The sequence below is a fragment of the Marmota flaviventris genome, chromosome 4 (genome assembly GCF_047511675.1).
Source record: "Marmota flaviventris isolate mMarFla1 chromosome 4, mMarFla1.hap1, whole genome shotgun sequence".
Classification (NCBI taxonomy): Eukaryota; Metazoa; Chordata; class Mammalia; order Rodentia; family Sciuridae; genus Marmota; species Marmota flaviventris.
Window position 1 is genome coordinate 156,656,051 of NC_092501.1, and position 22,690 is coordinate 156,678,740.

The following is a 22,690-nucleotide window of genomic DNA, read 5'->3' on the forward strand; positions in this document are numbered from 1 at the left end:
ACAGTGACAGAAAGCGACTGACTAGCAGCACACTTATTATTAATACATTTTAAATATATAAATTAAAAATAAGTATATTAAAATTTACATTGGATGCAATTTAGACAATATGTAATATACTAATAGAATATATTTATAAATATATGATTCAGTAATAAATTATTATATCTAATAAATACAACTCATAAACAGTTGTTTATGTATTTATGTATGTGTATGGACAACTGAGGAAAGGCAAGATATTCTGTGGTCACTTCACACCTTTTCTTTTTCCAACAGGAAAAACTGAGAATTAGCCATCTTTAGAGATAGTAGCAGTATGAATGTGGATAATTCATAGTTGAACTGCCAGAAATAGTAAATATATATATTTACTATGTTTCCTTTTTATTGGATATTATAGATCCCAAGTAGTATTGATGCAAATGTGTATCACCTCAGTCTAAAAGTGTGGCAAATCAAATGGCATGATTAACCTAGGTCCATAGGGAGATTAAATGTAACTAATTTTTAATTAAGAGAACAATAAAATCAATGGAAAATTATGATACAATACACACAAAATGAATGATGCATTGAAAATGGAATTCATTTTCCTAATTTGTTTGAAGTTAAATTACTTCTTTGATAGTATTCACAACAGGCACTTTTCAGTGTACCACCCTGGTACTTAGTGGCCAAATTCCCCAGTAGATTCTGAATTAGATTTTTTGGACAATTCTAGCAGTGTACCAACTTTTCTCTGATTCTGTGCAGTTTTCTTAAGTTCATCAGAGCTCAGTGCACCACATTTTTATTGTCCCTCCCCTTATTTTTTTTCTGTATTACACATGGTCTCTGCCTATTTGTCAGGTTGTAGGATGGGAAGGAAGAGTTGGTGTAGGCTGTACTTAGGCAGCTAGACTGATGGAGAATTTGTCATCTGCAGCGTTAGGTGTTATGGAGGCAGGAAGTAGAGGTCATAATTTTGATGATTAGTTGTGAAGCCTTCTCCATGATTTGGTATTCCACTGTTGTATCTCATGTGGTTTTTCAGTTTGTTTAAGAGATCATCATCATTATCTTCTCCTAAATATTTCTTGAACTCATCCACTTGTCTTTAATTTCTACTACTCCTTTCTTTAAGTTAGTGTCATCTCTTGCTCACAACACTATAATAGCTTTTCAGATGGCACCTGTATTACAATTAGAATCTTTGGAGGCAGACCGACCCTGGAAGTGTATTGGAAAAATACCCTTAAACACCTGTGGGAGAGTAAAGGAAACTAGACTAAGGGAGAAATTGAACTGAGTTGACATCATGTGTTAACAAAGGCCTCAGAGTTCTAAATGTGGGTTAATGTTTCACAGTTGTCAAGTTGAGGCAAAAGCTAACCGCTGGGGTGTAGGTTCCCCCTAGGATGAGACAAGACTAGGCAGAAAATTGAGGAAAAGTCAGCTGTAGTTGCCAATACTTCCAGTAGTTGGGAGAAACTACCAAACTAGGGATCTTGGCAATTAACCCTATTTTATAATTTTGATATGTATTTTTCATAATTATTCGTTCTAAGTGTTTTCAAATTTGCATTATGATTTTTGACATGTTATTTGATAAAATAATTTAGAATAATTGAAAAAATACAAAATTTTGTTTTGTTATTTCTAACTTAATTGCTTTATGATCAATGAATATATGATTTCTTTTTTTAATTAAGAATTTTCTATATTTGAGAACATTGTTTTTGGCCAGTCACTCTAAATATATATTCCATGTGTAAAAATGAATGCATAGTCTCAAAATATTATTTGTATTATACAGATGACCCATAGGTCAAGTCTACCTGTTAAGATATTTAAGTCTTCTAATGATGTTTTTGGATATTTAATCTGATCATTTATTTAAAAAGTGGATTTCCAAATTTTATTTTTTGCTTGCCAGATTTTACCTGTGTTAAATTAATAGGTAACATGTATCTTTTTGGTTAATTTTACTTTTTATCAAAAATTTGTGACTAATTTGTTATTTTTTTTAGTCAGATTTTATGTGATATTAATATGTCGAAACAAGCTTAACTTGGCCTTGTTCTTTTACCTTTTTCCATCTTTCATCTGCCAGTGAATTATTATTTTTTACATCCCTCTTGTAGGTATTTGAACTGATTTTTACTTTTTTTCTGTTCAGACTAGCAGTTCCTGTCTTTTAACTGGAGAGTTGAGTCCATTTATACTTGTTGTGTTTACTACTATATTTTGGTTTATTTAAATAATCTGCTTTTTAATTTTTGTTTGTTCTATTGTTTATATTCTCTTTTCTCTCTGTTCTTCGCTTCTTTTTGATGCTGATGATTTAAAAAAAAATCTTGTTCTTTTCCTTTCTCACCCCTTGTACTGTGATAGAAATTTTGTTCTCTATTTTTATTCTTTCAGTATTTGCTGTAGAAATTTAGACTTCAAGGTATCATTTAGCCGTCCTTCATCCTTGATAATATTTAGTTTTGTCAGGGTTTTGAATTTTAGCTATTCCAGTAGGCATGTGGTAATATATTACTGTGTTGTTTTAATTTGCAATTCTCTGCTGACATATGTGCACATTTTTTCATATTCTTATTTACATTCTATATATCTTATTTATTGAGCTGTTTTTTTTTTTCACATCATTTGCCCAGTTTTAAGTTGTTTTCTTATTGTTGAGTTTCAAGTGTATTTTGAATGCAATTTTTTTGTTTTCTTTTTTATATATATATAATTCAGGTATGTGTTTTATAACTATTTTCTCCCAATCTGTGACTTGTATTTTAATTCTCTTAAGCATGTCTTTTGTATAGAAGTTTTAAATTTTAGTAAAGGTTGATTTATCAGTGTTGTTTTTCCTTTCTCTGATTCTGCTAGAGATTATATAGTTTTACATCATAAGATTCATTTTGAGTTCCTTTTTGTTGAAACATAAAAACTGTCTAGATGCTTTCTCTCTCTCTCCCCCGCCCCGCCTCTGGTTCGAATATCTAATTATTCAATATCACTTGTTGGAAAGAAGTCTTTTACTTCTTGGTCAAGGTTTAGTTGAGTATACTTGTGTGCACTATTTCTGGGTTCTCTTTCTGTTGCTTTAATTAACTCATTGAGTCCTTCACTAGTATCCTGGTGTCTTGGTTGCTGTAGCTTCATAATGAATCTTTAAGTTGTAGAGTATCTGTCTTTTGAATTTGTCCTTATCTTTTAAAAGTATGTTAGTTATTGTGTGTTTTTGGCCTTCCCATATAAACTTTAGAATCAGTTTGTTGATATCCACAAAACCCACAGATAACTTGCTGGGATTTTGATTTATGTTCAGCCTATATGTTAAGTTGCAGATAATTGATCTTAACAGTACCAAATCTTCCTATCCATAAATGTGGAGTATCTCTCCATTGAAGTCTTCTTGATAACCTTAATCAGAGTTTTATAGCTTTCCTCATAGACATTCTATATAAATTTTGCTAGATTTACATCTATCTCAATTTTTGAGTGCTAATATAAATGATATCATGTCTTAAATTTCATATTTCAATTATTCGTAGATTGTATACAGGAATGCTATCAATTTTAAAGAACTACTTTTACTTGTAGGTGGACATAGTATCTTTATTTTGTTTATTTACTTTTTTTTTTAATTGATGCTGATCAAACCCAGTGCCTCCCATGTATTAGGCAAGTGCTCTACCCCTGAGCTACAACCCTAGCCCAGGAACACAATCAACTCTTATATTTTAACCTTATATTTTGCAATATTGCTATGATTGCTTATTAATTCTGGAGAATTTGTTTGGATTTTTTTTTTTTTTTTAAATTTTTATTGTGGGTTGTTCAAAACATTACAAATTTCTTGACATATCATATTCCACACTTTGATTCAAGTGGGTTATGAACTCCCACCTTCACCCCATACACAGATGCAGAATCACATCAGTTACACATCCATTGATTTACAAATTGCCATACTAGTGTCTGTTTGGATTTTTAAATAGATTTTCTTTGTAGTCAGTCATATTATCTGTCACAGCAGGCAGTTTTATTTCTTCTTCCCAATCTCTTTATTCTTTTTTTTTTCCCCCCTTCTTTTTGGTACCAGGGATTGAACTCTGGAACACTTGACCACTGAGCCATATCCCCAGCTCAATTTTTAAATTTAGAGACAAGGTCTCACTGACTTGCTTAGTACCTTGCTGTTCCTGAGGCTGGCTTTGAACTCATGATTCTTGTGGCTTAGCCTCCTGAGCTGCTGGGATTACAGGAGTGCAGCTGGCCATAATCTTTTTATTCTTTATTTCCTTTTCTTGACTGGAATGCTAAGAAGGTAAATCCTTGCCTTGTTCCTTTTTTGGAATTTTCAATGCCTAAAATTTTTTGAGGTTCAGATTTCAGGTTTTTGGATTCAGGATACTCTATTAGTAATTCTATGTAAATATTCTAAAATTGGAAAAACTCTGAAATCTGAAATACTTCTGTCCCCAATCATTTTGGGTTAGTGTACTCTGTCTGTAGTATTTGTGACGGATGTTTTAAGGATCTTCATTTGAGTTTGTTTCTGTTGCCTATTTTCTTTCTCATGGATCCCATTTTGCCTCTTCATCACACAGTCTCTTAATTTTTATTGAATTGTGGACATTGTGAATACTGTGTATTCGGATTTTTAAAATATTTATCTAAAAGTTATTGAAGTTGATTTTATTTGTCAGGTAAATTAATTGATGTGCAGGCTAATATCTTTCAGGCCTGTTTTTTTTTTTTTAATTTTTTTATAGTTGTAGATGGAAAGAATGCCTTTATTTTATCTGTTCACTTTTATATGGTGCTAAGGTTTGAACTCAATGCTGCGCACATACTAGGCAAGTGCTCTGCCACTGAGTCACAACCCCAGCCCTCCGGCCTGTTTAAAGTCTTTTAACATGTCTAGAATAGTCCTTTCTGGTGTATGAAAGCTACCTCTCTCTACTTCCACACATACCTGTCCTTGGGGTTCATGATGTGTACTTCAATGTACCTCTGTGGTTTTTTCTTAGTCTTATGTAAGCTCATCACAATGTCTGGCAGGAGGTACGGTTTCCTATATGGCTTAAAAGTTTCACTGACCTCGAGTGTGGCAGAGGCAGTGGTAGGGAGTTCTAATAGGAGGCCATGGTAGGAGTCCTAGCAAGGGATGGTTAGTTTGTACAATTATGATCGTAATTACAAAGAAAAGTGAATAAGTTTGATTTCTTAAGGAATCTATAAGAGTTGCACACCATCCAATAGCTGTACTCCCAGAACTGTATTCCAAGCACTTAGGCAGGGTTCTAGACAGCAAGTACACAGATATTCATGGGAGCATTCTATGTGTAAAAACAAGTGGATAACATCCGAGCCTTCATAGGATAATGCTATAACATATTCATGAGGTAAAATATATTACAGCAGTAAAAATAAATGATGTGGAGCTATTTAAATGGTTAGCTAGAACATTCATGTAGTAACTATGATTTTGCACATTATTGGCTAAGCCCTGTTTTAGTCAGTGGAGAAGCAACAATGAAGACAGGCAAAGATCTTTGTCTTCATTTTTAAAAAGCTCATTTGTCAGTGAATAATGTAGAAATTGATTAAAGTAAAAATCATTAATATTCATTATTACCAGTGGGTGAGATATTGTTTGCATATAAGATATTCATGGTTTCGAAGTGTCAGTCCAGTGACGGTTTGCTGGTTACAGAAGGAAAATGGCATGTTTTCTGTGAGGGAATTTAATATACACCACCCTAAGTACTCAAACCTAACTTTATGGGTAATGAGACTAGTGGAGTCTTTTTTTTTTCCTTGTGTGATACAAAAATCAAGATAGAATATCAGTTATATAGAATGTAAAAATTGCTTGTTAGAAATTTTTTGTTGTTAATCTGAATTAAATGAGTAAATTATCAAATACATTCAGATTGTGGAATATTTTGTAAAATGACCATACTAGATTCTTCAAAAAATGTCACTGTCATGAACGATATCCCCCCCCAAAAGCAAAAAAACACACCCCCCGAGTTCAGTGAACTGCTTTACATTAATTGAGCTTGAGGAAGTCTGAGGACCCCAGTGCACACCCTTGACTCCCTGATCCGATACCCAGCCTTTACCTGGGGGTCCTTCCTCTCTGTCATGGACCTTTTCTTCGGGGCCCTTTATTTCTTCTTTAAGGCCCATGATGGGGCCTGTCCTATCCATGGAGAGGACAGCGCCTACTCCCGGGCTACCTTTTATTTTCTTTTTACTTTGAACCTTTCTTTTAGGAAACAAAAGCCTTGCAATTAATTCTAGATTTCCCAAATGTTTCCAAAAGAAGACACCCCTCCACCACCAAGAGTCACACCTTCCCTTTGATCCACTAGAGATTTCTGATGGGCATCACTAAATTTGGAATAGGGCCTTTCTCCCAAAATATCATTTCCTCTTCCTTTTTGCTTTTCTTTTCCATTAGTTATTATTTCCTATGAAATTTTAGTTCAAGAGACTGTAGGTAAAAAGTTGAAATAAAATTCTTTATTCTGTGAGTTATGAATATTGGATCAAGTTTTTTGTTTCTTTTTTCTTTTGTATTTGGGATTGAACCCAGGGACACTTAACCACTGAGCCTCATCCCCAGCCCTATTTTGTATTTCATTTAGAGACAGGGTCTCACTGAGTTGCTTAGCGCCTCGCTTTTTGCTGAGGCTGACTTTGAACTCATGATTCTCCTGTCTCAACCTCCCTAGCCACTGGGATTTCAGGTGTGTGCCACCATGCCTGGCCTCAAGATGTTGTTTTATCAACTTCCGAGTTACCAGGTTATGCCCTGTGTGTGAGGCGGCATTTGCTTGAAGAGTAAATCATCGTGTCTTCCGTAGGTGAACAAAACACTGTCAGTCCTACAGAAGATTCTTCTTTTTGACTCGGAATCTATAGCTACACAGGAAAGCGCCTAAGTCCCTGGAGTCTGCCTTCATTTGCTTATCTTCCATGTCCAAACTATCACTGACTCAGATTCTAAAACAAACTTCAAGTCTTGTCTTTCTCTCTTGGATTAGCCAAATCTGAATCACAGCTGTCTGTCACCTGGAATGCTTACTGCAAAAGCTTCCTAATCAGTCTCCCAGGTCCCACAATTCATTCATTGCATGCAGCCAAAATGATCATAAATACTCTATCAGGTTACTTCCCTGTCCTGTCTGACACTTTGTAACTTGCCCTTTTGTCAGGAATATTCCTTCTTTGTTGATTTTTGTGAGGGCTAGCCTCTATTTATCATTCAGGTTCAGTCTAAATGTTCCCTCAGAGAACCCTTTTCAAGGAAAAGTTACCCTAATCACATTTCTGTGTGTTGTTTCTATGGTAGCTCTTATCCACTCTTACATTTGTGTTTGTGTGTGTGTGTGTGTGTGTGTGTGTGTGTGTTTGCGCGCACATGTGTATAGTATACATATATGTAAAAGTATATATGAGCGTGGTAATGTGTATTTGGGTGGATGCCTATTTGTATGAGGTGTATGCATATTCATGTGGCATTTTCTAGGGGTAGTAGGCTGTGTGAGATCAGGAATCTTTCTGAATTGTTCATCCTCCTATTCCCCAGAACCAGACCCATGTTTGGCAAATCATATGTATTCAGTAAACATTTTGAGCTAATGAATGAAAATCTGGTGGTAGAGGTAGAAATAAGGCTGCTGGCTCTGTGGTGGACAGTATGCCATGCTTTTTGTTGGGAGCCAAGAGAAGCAGAGAAGGTGTCTTGTCCCACAGTCAAACGTCACTTTGAAAGTGGAATCCAGAAAAGTAGGAATAGAAATCATTTAAGTGTAGCATTTGATACATTCATTGTTCAAGTGTAGCATTTGATACATTCAAGTGTAGCATTTGATACATTCATTTTTGGAAGTGTTCATTTCTCTTGTTGTGTAGGAGGGAAGTGAGGAATGGAGGTCCCCTCTATGTTGGATTCAGAATGTCAGCAGGCAGGTTGCATCTGTCTCTGGGTCTGGGGTATAGGGAAGGCAGTGGCAATAGGTAACCATGAGAGGACCATAAAGGTGAGAAAACAAATAACACTGGGCCTTGAGTTCTGCTTTTTATTTTTTAAAAGTAATCTTCAGGGCTGGGGTTGTGGCTTAGCAGTGGAGCGCTCGCCTAGCACTTGCGAGGCCCTGGGTTCAATCCTCAGCACCACATAAAAATAGATAAACAAAATAAAGATATTGTGTCTAACTACAACTAAATAATAAATATTTAAAAAGTAATCTTCATAACAGGAGATTTGAACACATTAACCCAGGAGACAGGACTCCCTGGTCAAAACCTAAGAACCAGATATAACAGGGTCAGGAGGAAGAGAGGGAGAAACTGGCAGAATGACACTAACTCTTAGTCTCAATTTTTGAGGTGTCTTCTGAAAACTTGTAGGAATTGTATGTAGTTGTGCTAAGGAAACATGTCAGTTGAAGAATATAAAATTAAATAAATGAATTGTAGACAAAAACCAAACAGAAGATCGAGGGCTCCATTGGAAAAGAGAATGCAGGAGAAGATTAGCTGGCATTTCATGTCCATTTGAGGTAGGAGGGTAGCAGCAATCATCAACTTGTTGATCATTTCTGATTTTTCTGGGAAAAATTAACTTTCACTAAATCTTTTTTCCCTTCTTCTTCTCTATCCCTATACCTTGTGGCTTACCTAGAGTGGTGGAGAGACAGCAAGAGAGTAGGGATGAGGGACTGAGCTATTTGATATTATTTAACATCAGCTGTGTGGAATATTCTTCTTTGGTTGTGGTTGGCTTGTTTCTTCATGGCATGGTGACAGCACAGAAATAGGTAATCCCAGAATCACTTTCATTCATTGAGTTATTTTGCATAAGAACTTGAGTAGAAAAGTTTACCTTTATATTAATTTCGAAGATAGCTCAAAAAGTTAGACTAACTGTCACTCTGCCAGTTTCTCCCCCTCTTCCTCCTGACCCTGTTATATCTGGTTTCTTAGGCTTTGATCAGAGAGTCCTGCCTCCTGGGTTAATGTGTTCACAGGCCTGATACCTCATTGTCTCCTTTTTGGGAGCCCAAATTGCCTTATTATGTCTTGCCCTATTTTCTAATCACTTCTCCCCTTTTCTGAACATGGAATAATTTCTTATTGCCAAATTTTATGGTTTCTTTTCCCAGTTAGACTCCCCGCACCCCCTTTTTTAAACCATCTGATTTTGAAACTCACAAATCACTGCATGGTCCAGGTCCCATCTTAAATGACTAAGATGAGATTAATACTAGAATGAAAAAAAAAAATGCCATATTTCCTAATCCTTAGAGGGATCTGAAAATGGTAGACACGTGGGACATAGACATCCCATCTCTTGTGGTTTCCTTCTGCAGAGATAGATAATATGTGGTGGTGAATTGATAACACATTTTTAGAGGGGTATGGATCCATTTGTCTAAAAAAGACCTTAAATTTTTGTAAATGGAATTTTGTAGGCAAAAAGTTCAACAAGGTTTGAATTGTTGGGGGGGCAGGCGGCGGCATTACTTTACTCCTAAAAAGCAGGCTGATTGTTCCTTACTGATTGCAAACTAATTCCTATATGTGACTTTCATTGTGAGGCCACAGCATTGACTGTCCCTCAGGATCAAACCTCATGCAAGATTTCATGCAGCTTCAAGAATGAAAGCAGGTGAAATCTTTCATATGCTGCCCAGTCTGTGTATTTACTACTTTTTCTTATGCTAACCCAAAGGTAGTCTGTACTCAACAGGAGTGTTTCACTCTCTTCTTAAACTCATCTCATGAGTACCTCTATTTTGTCTGAAATGTTCCAATCTTTCTCCTCCTCTGGAGCCTCATTTAAATGACACTTCCTATGTTGTATTTTTCTTACCCTTTTCTCTCCACCTTCCTGTGATCCTCTGCTCTTTGAGTCCCCACTGATAAGTTATTTGGGTGCTTTGCCTCTTTTCCTGAATTATAAGGCCCTTCATACAAGAACAATGTGTTATTTGTCTTTTTCTCACCAATTTAGCGTTTTAAAAAATGCTATCCCACATAAGCAACAAACAAAACATTTTAAATTGAATTGACTATAAAATATTCAGGAAGCAAGTGTCATTTTAACTAAGCTGAAGTTAAGGTGATGTTTTGTGGTGGAGGGGTCAAAGGTCTGTGACTTCTGGCCTTTCTTTCTTTTCCCTCAGGATCCTTTAGCTAGAGTTTAATGCTGCTACAGAATCACAGGCCAGGGAGGGTCCTTTAAGGGATCACTGACTGCTTCTTTCTTTGGGAAAGATCATAAACAAATGGTCTTATACATATGAGCATTTCCACAATGTTTCCAGCAAACCTCCAGAGAAGGGGATGTTATAGCTTTTCTTAATGTATTGTCAGGGTAACTCTTGCTGTCAAAAACTTTACCGTAACTAAATATTCAATCTTTTAACAACAATTTTATGATTTCCTTTTCTTTTATAAACATTAGCTGGAGATGCCCTTAGTTTTGGACCTCACTTTGTACCTTCATGATGCTGTGGAGTGGTGCTTCTCGCTTAGATCTTTTCTGCAGCCACGTGTGATTTTTCTCAATACCATCAGGTTTTTTTTTTTTTTTTTAATTAGTTGTTCAAAACATCACATAGCTCTTGACATATCATTTTTCATATATTTGATTCAAGTGGGTTATGAACTCCCATTTTTACCCCGTATACAGATTACAGATCCTGCAATCTGTATTCCATCAGGTTTTGCTGATAAAGCTGTAGGCATTCCCTGTGACTTTTTAGATGAAAATACTTATAGTACCTGGTAATCACAACTTTTGAAAAAAGGGAATTCAATTTGTTAAACATGCAAACAGATGAAGGGAATTTGTGTGTTTGTGTTTCTTAGTCTTACATAAGTTGCTTCTTTTATCTTTGGCTAGTTAATACTCATCTATTTCTGATTTTGGAATTCACTGTCAAATTATTTAGTTTAGCTCTTATTTTATTACCAGAGAAAATGTTATGTTTATTGATACAAGTAACCTTTTTTTTCTTTTAAAATGGTTACACTCTCATTTTAAAAATGTATATTTGATCATCACACTGGTGTTATTTTTTCGACTCTGAAGAAAGGAACTTTTAAATAAATTAGTTATTGTCTTCTGCGTTATTGAACATGTGGTCAGTTGTCATGTTCATACATCCAGATGATCAAAGTCTGAACTTCTGTCCAATTCCTCCCTGCGGCTAGGCTACCCGGTCATGATCAAGGCCTCAGCAGGCGGTGGCGGGAAAGGCATGCGCGTCGCTTGGAATGATGAGGAGACCAGGTGAGCCTCTGTCCAAAATGTACTTTTGATGAAAATTGCAGTTGCCAGAGTTTTATTAAGCTGGCAAGTAAACAGATACTAACAGCATAATGGAGTAATTACAATAATCACTTATTGAATGGGGAAAAATAGAAATTATGGAGAAGCCTTCATTTTTTATATTTTGAGATGAATATCCTATTATAGAGAGGCTTTTATAAGGGTATTTTAAAACATTAACAAGGGACTTTTTGTTTTTACAGTATATTTTTAAACAATTATAGTTATTCTGTTTTTTAGGCAGAAGTTACTAACATTTGACTCTAATTTGGAAGGTAATCTGAAAATTTGAACCAAATATATTTAAGAGTAGACATAATTTCATTGAGTGTTTATGTCAGGGCTGTGGGTATAGCTCAGTGGTAGAGTGCTTGCTCAGCATGCACAAGAATCCTGCGTTCCATACCCAGTACTGCAAAACCAAACCAAACCAAACCAAAAAAACAACCCCCCCACCCAAAAAAAAAAAACACAACAATGATAAAAAGAATTTATGTCTTACCTCATTATGTACTTGTTTTACTTTGCTAGTCCATAAAAGTAGTGAACTATTTTGGTATTTTATAGTGTGAAACGTATTCTTTTCTGAGTTTGAAATTGCTGCATGTCTTTTATATACAATGCACTTTGTTGTAAATTTAGGTCACTTTCTTTTTACTAGTTTCAGAAATCAAAAGTAACTTCCAAGAGACAAAATTTTGAAAATCAAACATATTGGTGACATTATAGTGATTAGAAAGGAGTAGTTCAAGAAACTGCCTAGTAGAAACAGGTTTAAGGAACTCTGTTCATATTTATTTTCCTTATTTTCAGAATTGACAGCAGGAGAGTTGTTATTTTGGGAGATGATGGGATGAGAAATCACAATTTTTTTTTTTTTTTTTTTTTATTGTTATGTTGTCTTTCCTGCCTTTTCTCCACCCAGAAGTCATCTGGCCTTTCAGATGCTTAATTGTGCTATTTCCTCCTTTGCTCATTTCTTTCCCCATTCACTTCCCTCATAAAGCTCCTAAAGACAGGAATTTGGATTTATTAGTGTGAAAGTCATCCAGTACAGTGGGACCAAACCTTACTAAAAACAGGAGGTTCTGAAGAGAGCAATTACCTTGAAAATCTCCTGGCTACTCTGCATTCTCCTTTAAGGCCTTATGGGAAGGCACTGTGTCTGGGACTTATGGAGTGTCAGCTCTACAGGACAACTGACTCACAACACCACTGTTTCTTTGGTTGACACCAAGGACGTGCTCGCTTGTTTTGTGAGGATGACAGTCTGTAAATTCCAACCTCACTCTCACAGTGGCTCTGCACCAGGAAATGACCAAGATCACAGAGATGCTCCTCTTCCCTCTTCTGCTAACCCAACAAGAAGAAATGCAATATTTGTTGAGAGCCTGCTGTTGACAGGTGCTGTTTTAGTAAGGCTTCAGGGACATAGCAATGAATAAAATCAGAAAATAATCCATTCCTTCACATATTTTATGTACTAGATCAGGGGTTCTTGGTAAGGGGAGGTTCATGTATGTGGATGAATGAAAACCACAGATTTCTCTTACCAGCCTCTGCCTGGGATGCATGTTTCCTCCTGGGTAACAAGCCAGGGGAATAGTAGTATCTGTAGAACTTTTTACTGCTAGAAAGTCACATGTGTTATCTCATTATGTTTTTGCAGATAAGTTACGCTGATCATTAGACCCATCGTTGGTGCTCATTATTTAACAAGGAACCACTTGTATTATATTCTAAATGTGTAAAAATTTTCAATATCTGTATTTCAATATTATTTTGTTTCCTCTGCAATCCTATGTATTTTTAATTTTTAAATTATTAATTGATATTATTTTTGCTGTTATTTGCAGTGCTGGGGATAGAACCCAGGGCCTTGCTCATGCTATAAGCTGTTATAATTATTACTTTTTTTTTTTTTTTAAAGAGACAGGGTCTTGCTGTTTTGCCCAGTCTGGCCCTGCACTTCTGGGCCTAGGTCATCTTACTGAGTAGCCGGGATAACAGGTCTGTCCTATCATGCCTGGTGACCCCATGCGTTTTATAACACTTTAAGCCTTATTTTGACAAAATGTTTCTGTGCTGTATCATCTTGTGAAAGGGATCCATGGCATAAACAAGGTTGGGAAATTCTGTAGGTGGTAGTAGGAGTCAAACAAAATCACTGTGGAAGGTGAGAATAGCATAAGAAACATAAAAATGGGCGGAGACTTGAGGAATCCTGGAGGTAATTCCCCTCAGACCACCTCTAGGCCTGTCCTTGAGGAGCCAGCACTGGAGCCAGGAGGTGAGGATCCAGGCAAGGGAACGGCAAGCGCAGCCGTCCTCTTGCAGGAGAACCAAGACCGGGTGGCATGGGAGGGAAGGCAGAAGGAGGCAGCACAGAGTGCCTTTGTGGGGTCAGGGGAGATCTGCTGGCTCTCAGTCAGATGCGAAGCTGCTGGAGTGATTTGAGTAGAAAAGACCATCATGGAACTTCAAATTCCCGACATTTGAAAGAGGATAGAGAAGAATTCAATGAACTTCTGGGTGTATTATCAGATTAACCATTTGTGGAGATTTTGTGACTGAGGTCTTACTAGGGCCACTCTGGTTGCTATTTGGTGGTGGACTTGAGGGGGGCAGAATCATGATCTTGAAATCAGAGAAACCAGTTAGGAGGCTGCTGTGATCATCTGTGCAAGAAAAATGGTGTGATTGGTGGCGGTGTCAAAAAAGAGTGTGATTTTGAACGTAGAGACAGGAGTGCTGTGGGACTGAGGCAGAGTGAGAGTGCTCATGGATGACGCGTGGACTCTCCCCTACTTTCTATTTGTCTTAGTGTTGAATTTATATGAATTGAATGTATATGACACAACTTTGTTTCACTTGAAAATTTCTTGGGACATGCTGAGAGATGAAGGTCAAAGTGAGGGCTTCAGTCTTCCAAGTTGAAGAATGCTGCATTGCTTTGGTTTTTAGCCTCTCTCTGGAACTCTCTCGGCCTGGCTTAGCACCTTTTCATAGAGCATGAATTAACTATGGGTGTGTGGAGTTGGGCTGACTGGATATTGTGTGGGGACAGAAGCACGCAGAAGCAGGGAGGCTGCTTAGTCCCATTTGACCTCACAGTCCATCCTATTTGACATTTATCTATCAAAGTTCAGGTTTAATGTCTCAAAGATTTTTTTCCTGTTTGTTGTTCACAATTTTAAATAGAACCCTTTGAACCACAGGACCCTTCCATGAGTGGCTTGATCTTCCTCACAGTCTGGTGGTTTGGGACTTCTACAAGGTGACCCGGAGTTATAAGATCAGTTGTTTCAAATCCAGATGGAAGCTGTATTACCTTTTTTTTTTTTTTTTTAAGTAGAGTATATTTTTTCATATTATATATGGCCCATTCTTAGAAATCACCCTGTTTCCCCTCCACCACCTTCTGGTGATTGCCAGGGAGTACTAGGTTCTGACCAAATCCAATGTGACTCCACTTCTTCACCTGGAGTGGCGGGATTCTAGAACAGCACCTGGATGGGAGACACTGTCATTGTCATCCTTGGGAAGACCGTTGCTACATACAGCCTCTTCATAGGAAAGAATGGCATAAGAAAGATGCTGGAAACCATTTACAGGTTTTGTGAGAGGTGTATATTCAGTGAACATTACTTTTTTTCCTCATTGTTTTCCTCTTTTGCGTGATATTATATAGCAATTTCCCTGAAAGCCCAACACTTATTTTTTATTGCTCCTCTTTAGTTCTCAGATTTCTTTTTTAAAAAATATTCATTTATTTATGTATCTTTAGTTCTTAGGTGGATACAATAGTTTGTTTTTATGTGGTGCCGAGGATCGAACCCAGTGCTTCATGCATGCTAGGCGAGCACTCTACCGCTGAGCCACCACCCCAGCCCCTAGTTCTCAGATTTCTTATCAGACCTGCTCCAGGCTATTGTAGGGAACAGGCTGTCTTATGGGAGGGATTGCTCTTCCCAGTTTCCTGGCAGTGGGACTTGTGCTGTTGTTGATCCTGAATTTTAACTTAGAGTTTAGTGTTTTCACGAAAGAAGTTATTATAGCCATTCATATGGCATCTTTTATTAAATAATTTAACCCTTACTTGGCAAGTAAATGGCACATTGATTCAAATTATATTTATATAGTTTGTAAATATAGATCATTTTCTACTGAAAAATATGACTCTGTGCAACTTGATAAACAAGCCATCTCTTTTGTTTAGATCAACAAAAGTGTAGCTCTGTTGGCTTTAATAATACATTATATGCTCTTTGCTTTTAAAAGTTGCTCTATGTCCTTTGTTCATTTGAAAACCCCCAAATTCCAGAATAAACGAGAGAAAGGTCTAATGAACACCCTGGTATTTAACTTCTGTAATAACTCATTGTGGATATTATGCCACAACTAATTCGTTCTTTCTTTTCCTCTCTCCCACTCTTGAAGAACTTTCTTTGTGTGTAAGCCACAACATTTTAGTATTCTTTGGAAGCAGTATAAAATTTAGTGACCATTATTTGTTTTTATATTTTATCCTAAGAGGTGTCTATGACTTGTCGTCGAATCGTTAGGACATTGGAAAGATTTTTATAAAAATGTTTGATATTATACAATAAATTGGGAAGAGAATAATGAAGGTGTTGAACACAGACTTAGATATTTTCATAATTATCTCTGGCTTTCTTTTCCCTATCCAAATTTAGGTGATATGTATGACATGAATATAATTGATTGTCCCACCCATTTGAATGTCCCCACTAGACTTTAGGCTCTTTGAGGGTGCTTTCTGTTTTATTTTTGTCATCCCAGGACCTACATAGTTTGGTGACTAGTAGTTACTTATTGGGAGAATGTTATGATTGAATACCACAAAAATTTTTTGTTTTTGTTTTTGTGCTGGGATCAAACCTAGGTCCTTATGCATGGTAAGCATGTGTTCTACTGCTGAGCTACACCTCCAGCCCCAAAGATATTCTTAATACAAATTTCCTTCAGTTTGAAATTTATCTGTGATACTTTCAAACTTGATACTGACCTTGGTGACTTTGGTTTTTTTTACTCTTGGAATTCTTGGTTTAAAAGCAAAATGAAACTTCTCAATCATTATAGCAGAGACAAATTGCAAAGCGCTGTGTTTTCTCTTTGTGAATTATAATATCCCATCTAATAAAAGTTGGTTATGTGGTATTAAAAACAATGATTCATTGTACTTCTGGTTTCTTTGAAGTTTGCAGTCTCCTGAGATCTGAACTCCATATCCCTAAATCAAAGATGTAATCGAAGACTAAGAAAACTCAATGCCTTTTATCTGAGAGCAGAGAGTTTTGCCACATTTGGAAATTTGTCTTCTAGTCATTGTTTACCTGCAATGTTATATGTTTCATGCACAAAAATAAATACATCAGGTAGTTATTTTTAATATCACCAGATGGACTGTTTGGAAATTAAAGGATTAAAAGAACTTGGTTTTAATGTTTTATGTTAAATACAAATGTTTAACTGTTTATTAAAAGTAAAAGGAATTAAGTTTTATATTCTGAATATATCAATGAGCATACAATACAATTCTCAATCAGTTTTAGTAAGTTTGTTTTTAATGGACTGGCCAAATATGCTGATTTTATATGCATTTTAGTAAGCATATTTTAATAATAATGACTTAAATTATTTTAGTTTGGGGTCAACATAGAGGAAAATAATTAAATTCATGTTATTTTCACAAATTCTTTTTCTTTTAATTATTGATTTTCAACAATTTAAAAAAATAAAAGGGCCTGTGTGGTGGATGGGAGATAATGGAGAACATTGTATGCATTTAGAATACGAGGAAGTGTTCTTGAGAATCTTCATACTGCATGTCTGGTCTCCTGGGTATGTTTGCTGTGGTTCTGGGGTAGTTGTGCCGTTTGCCAGGCCCTTTCTTGTTCTGTTTGCATTTTCTATCTTCTGAGACAAGTGGATGTACATTTTAATTGGGGGGCGGTGGTGAGTGCAGTGAAGATAGATTAAGGTTGAAGAAATGAGATTAATTTTAAATGCTTGGTTTAGTTGATTAAAATCTCTTACTTAACATTTGGTGAAATAAGGCCTGGTGTCAATAGAAAGTTTATGATCAGTTAAGTTAAATAACCCACTGAAGATCATAGAGCTAGTAATTGGAGGGGTTCCAGTTCAAGCAGAGTTAATTTAATTATCTGTATATTGATTAAGTTTTTTTCTGCTTTCTTCTGAAATATGCCAAAATAAATACTTAATTCTTTTTGTTTTCTTTATAATGAAGGTTGTATTTGTTTTGTTAGTCTGATTACTCTTCTGTTTTTTTTTTTGTTTGTTTGTTTGTTTTTACAGGGAGGGGTTTAGATTTTCATCTCAAGAAGCTGCTTCTAGCTTTGGTGATGATCGACTACTAATAGAAAAATTTATTGATAACCCTCGTCATATAGAAATCCAGGTTGGTGCATTTTAAGGTGCTTTCTAATTATGTCTTTTAAACAGTATCATTTGAAGTTATTGGAAACACATCCCTTCTTCCATTTAGAATGATTGTGAATTGTTTCGGTATGTTTGAATAAGTCCAAAATAAACTGACCACCTGTTTTTGGAATCTTGTATAATTCTGGTCAAAGTGCTAGGATGTTGGTTGGGATGGAAGCAATATAGAACCCACCTCCCAAAAGAAACAGTACTAAGATGTCTACCAGACTGAATGTATTCCACCTGCAGAATCATTCAGTCCCCTTCCAAGATTGGGCCATCTTGGACCATTTTTAAAAGGAAAGGAGTCCTGATCTGTACTTTGTATCATTTTAGTTCAACAAATGTCTGTGCTTCACTGTGGCAGGAGTTCTGGTGGGAGCTGCTTGCATGGAGATGAGCAAATCACGTCTTCTGTTTGGATTAAGATTCAATCCAGTTGTTAAAGTTGTGGATGTGGATGTCAGCAAAAAGAACACATAGAAGACAGGAACTCTGCTGAAGTTTTCATTAGTCAGAAAAGCCTTCATGCTAACTTTACACATTATGACTAAGAATTGGCAGGTCACACTTAAATTGATAAAGTATGAATATTAAATTAGAAACCACTGAATTTAAAACTCAGTGATCACTTTACATAGATACTATTTATGGGCAGAAAATCTTATAAATCTTCAAATTTTCTAGAGTAGAAAAAATGTGGAAGCATATCATCAGTGGTAGTTCTGAAACATGGAGCTCAGCTGTTTCTTTCCCAGGCTAGCCAGATCTGTTTTTGTTTGTTGGGTTTTGGTTTTAGATTTTCTTAATTGAGATATCATATGTATACAGTGAAGTCCATAAATCCTAACTGTACAACTCAATAAAATTTTTATATAGTATAAATATATAACCAACAAGATCTAGATATGAAAATTTCTATTAAATCAAAAGATTCAAAAATTTAAAAAAATATTAAAAAAAATAAAAAGAAGGAAACAGACAAAAAATATATATATATATTCTTTCACACCACTTCCCAGTTGGTCTCTCTCCTTGGCTAGTGCACATATCTGACTGCTGTTTTGACAGCTAGCATCATAGATTAGGAGGTTTCTTTCTTTCTTTTTTTTTTCTTCTGTGCTGAGGGTCAAGTGCAGAGCCTTGCCATGCTTGGCAAGCACTCTACCTCTAAGCCCCACAGGTAAACTTCAGGCATCGCTGAGGATGCAGGGATAGAGCTGAGTGATAAAGCCCATGCTTAGCATACCTGAGGCCCCGGCTTCCCTCTCCACCATCACAAAAACAAGCTTCTTCTGAATGGAATCATACAATTTATAATTGTTTGTTCCTTTTTTTCCCATATGATGTCATATTTTTGAGATCTATGTCTTTTGGTTATTTTTTGTTGAGTAAAACCTACCTCAGAATGCAGTGAAATAAATTCATTGTGCTGGAATACCACTTGTTATTCAGGCTTTAGATACCTGAGTTTGCTGATCGACCATGGGGTCCTTGAGGGCACAAACTAGGTCTTAGTTCTTTGCTCTTCCTAGCAACCACATTGATGGCACTCAAATAAATGTTTGTTGGTCTGTGTTAACTAATTAAGTAACTGCTTCAGCCTTTTAGCTTATTTTATTGTATTTTAATTAGCCATTGCCCATAATCTGCAAGATATTTTTAAACATAGGTGAAAATGTCTCCCAGTAGCTTAAATGGGCAACACAGTGGTTCCCATATCTGATCTCTACTCAAAAGTTTTTTTTTTTTTTTAATATATTTTTAGTAGTTGATGGACACAATACCTTTACTTTATTTATTTATTTTTATGTGATGCAGAGGATCAAACTCAGTGCCTCACAAATGCTAGCTAAGCGCTCTACACTGAGCTATAACCCCCATCCATACTTGGAAGGTTTTTGAATAATTGTTTTTATGTCGTTTTCATCTAATTATTTATATTAGATAACTTGTGCACATGATAAAGGGTATTCAGCAAAAGCAAGTCTCTCTTCCCATTTCCAGGCCCCCTGGTTTCTGTTCCTATGTGCATGCACTACTGTTATTTCTTGAATGTCCACCCACATCCAGACTGTGACATATATGTGTGTGTATTGCCTGTGGTTCTTTACGTGAACAACAGTGCATCTTCTGCAATACTGAAGCTGTGCCCTGGCATGCAAATGTCACCTCTGTGTTTTTACATTACGTCCAGTGATTTCTGAAGGAGGGAAAGAGGCATTCCCCAGGCCCAGCTCAGGGATACCGAATGGCTCGGGTTACTGGGAGCTCTCTGTTATCATGCAGCTTTTTATCAGGAAATAGAGTAGCTTAGAGATTTTTCCACAATCAGTGCATGTGTATCTATAAAGGGCTATATTTAAAGTTAAAACAGCTCAGGGTACCTGTAAGGATTAACTTCTCTTATAAGCACTTTTCATTTAATTGTTTCCCAAAAAATCATCTTCAAATCCTTTTTGTTCAATGGTTGGTAAATACCCAAAACTTTAAAAAATGAACTGGAGACTATAAATGAATCTAATATTTTGCAGTTGGAAATATTCCTGAGAACTACTGGTTATTTTGGATTGCTTTATTTTTTAAGTCTACTTTCACTTCCTTGTCAACTAGAATAAAAAAGGACATTTAGAGTTATTTTAATGATTTAAAATATTTTTAGCTCTACCTCTGAGTCTTAGAAATAAAATGCCAAGTTCTTGGCATTTTATTATTGTAATGTTTTCTTTCGTTACTTGGAATGATTATTGAGTCTTAAATACACTTTATTCCTAAAAATTAATGTTGCAGTCATATAGTAGCTATTCATTTTATAGCTTACTATACCTGTTACAACTGTAATATTTTTTAATTTGATATTTCAGAAGCCATATAAAATATTAAGATGATATTATCTATGGTTTATAATTTATGAAGAAACAAAATAACTTGCCCCAGGAGGTCTGATAATTGAAATAAAATTAATGCCTCTGTGAACCTAAAATATGCATTCAGGAATGTACAAATGGCTGTCCAGACAATTCCACTTTTACCTCACAACCCCAGCTTATTTCCAATTATTACAAATGTGAAAAGTCGTAATCTTTTCACCAGTTTCCTATAATAAAAACAAATCACAGTAAAGATATCCACATATAAATATTGCATGCAAATGCACAAAGTATCACTTCCTGATGAACAAACGTTGAATAAGGTGAACAACAAACAGATATCTCTGGTGGCTCTCCTAAGCACCACAGGCAACCAAAGTGTGTGACCCCTCCATCGACACTTGAGTCCTTCACAGGGCACAGTGGATTCTAATGCTTTTTATATCTTATGTGAAATGTAACATGAGAATCTTTTCCTCAAAAAAAAATACACACACACACACACACACACTATGATTACAGGAATGCGTCACCATGCCTGGCTTCCTTAGATATTTTTGGTAAAAATGTTTCATTGAATTTTGTTGAAATATAAAGGTTTTCTTTATAACTCTCTATAAAGAGTGCTTCAAGAGGCATGTATGTTAAAAATCAGGAGCTGTTGTATGGTGGGGAAGATGTTAGCTGGACTCATTATCCATGGGTGTGGCTATGTGTTTTCAAATGACGATGACGCTCTTTTTTTTTGGTATCAGGGATTGAACCCAGGGGCACTTAACCACTGAACCACATCCTCAGCCCTATTTTATATTTTATTTAGAGACAGGGTCCCACTGAGTTGCTTAGTGCCTCACTTTTGTTGAGGCTGGCTTTGAACTTGAGATCCTCCTACCTCAGCCTCCCGATCTGCTAGGATTACAGGCAAGCGCCACTGCGCCCAGCTACAAGTGACGCTTTTTGTTCAGGTTTTAGGTGATAAACATGGAAATGCTTTGTGGCTTAATGAAAGAGAGTGCTCAGTTCAGAGAAGAAACCAGAAGGTGGTGGAGGAAGCACCAAGGTAAGAGTCTCTCCCCATGAACCTGCTTCCATATATCTTCTAGATTTCTTCTCCATTTTACTAGCCCAAATTGCTTTAATGTTAGCATAGACTCTAATAATGCCTATTTTTATAACTCAAAATTTGTTACTTGATCTTCTTCAGTACCATATTGCAAAAAAGTGAGGAGTATTTGAAGAAGAAGTGTTTTTATAAGAAGAGAAATTTGGGTAGATAATCAGCTTTGACTTCTGCTGACTTTAGGTAGTGTAGAACCTGCTGGTATTTCATGGAATTTCAAGGGTGCTAAGAGCCAAGTATATGATGCATGGCATTTTTGGTTGAAAGGTGACGCCAGCTAGCCATTGAGATGATATGATTATGTTAAGATTTGCATTCATATGGATATTGGACTCCTGCTGTTCACCTAGGCCGGCTACAGGACTCCTGGAGAGTTCCCATTGGTTGGGGAAGTACAGTAGGAGGGAGTTCCGGGGGAGGAGCTCGCTCGGCGGTCCGAGAGGAGGCCGCGTGGATGGAAAAAATCTTCCCGGGCGGTACCGGACATTGGCGGCAGTTTCAAAAAATAAACTTTGTTCCTGCTTGAGTGGCTCGTGATTTTGTGCCCAGCCAGACTGCGGCACAAGGGTATTGTTAATGGTTTTATACGTGGATCCTCAGTTTTTTCCTACCATGAAAGGACTTGTGGGGCTTAGTTCTTGACCATTGCTTGATTTATCAGAGCCACTTTGGGTAAACTCTAGGCTACCTTTCATGTGTTTTGTGTGGTGGTTTCCTGAAGCCTTATTTCTAAGTTGATGTTAGGTTGGTTGATGCATGTGTTCTGATATTTCTTCTTAAAAATTCCCAATTGAATGTACATAGATTTTTTTTTTTTTTTTAATTACCAGGCACCAAAAAAAAAAAAAAAAAAAAATCCCACTTTAGCTTTAATTAGCATAGCCAGCATAC

The 22,690-nt window shown here is 36.3% G+C and overlaps 1 protein-coding gene across 2 annotated transcripts in view; it reads left to right on the top strand.

The window, feature by feature from the left end:
* Positions 1-22,690, top strand: part of Pcca (propionyl-CoA carboxylase subunit alpha) — a 359,349-nt gene that overhangs the window by 139,103 nt on the left and 197,556 nt on the right. For both annotated transcript variants that reach the window (XM_027938819.3, XM_071611620.1), the window contains exons 9-11: positions 11,224-11,302; positions 17,684-17,786; positions 21,645-21,739. In XM_027938819.3, the coding sequence (XP_027794620.1) occupies positions 11,224-11,302; positions 17,684-17,786; positions 21,645-21,739 (277 nt within the window). The remainder of the gene's footprint in view (positions 1-11,223; positions 11,303-17,683; positions 17,787-21,644; positions 21,740-22,690) is intronic.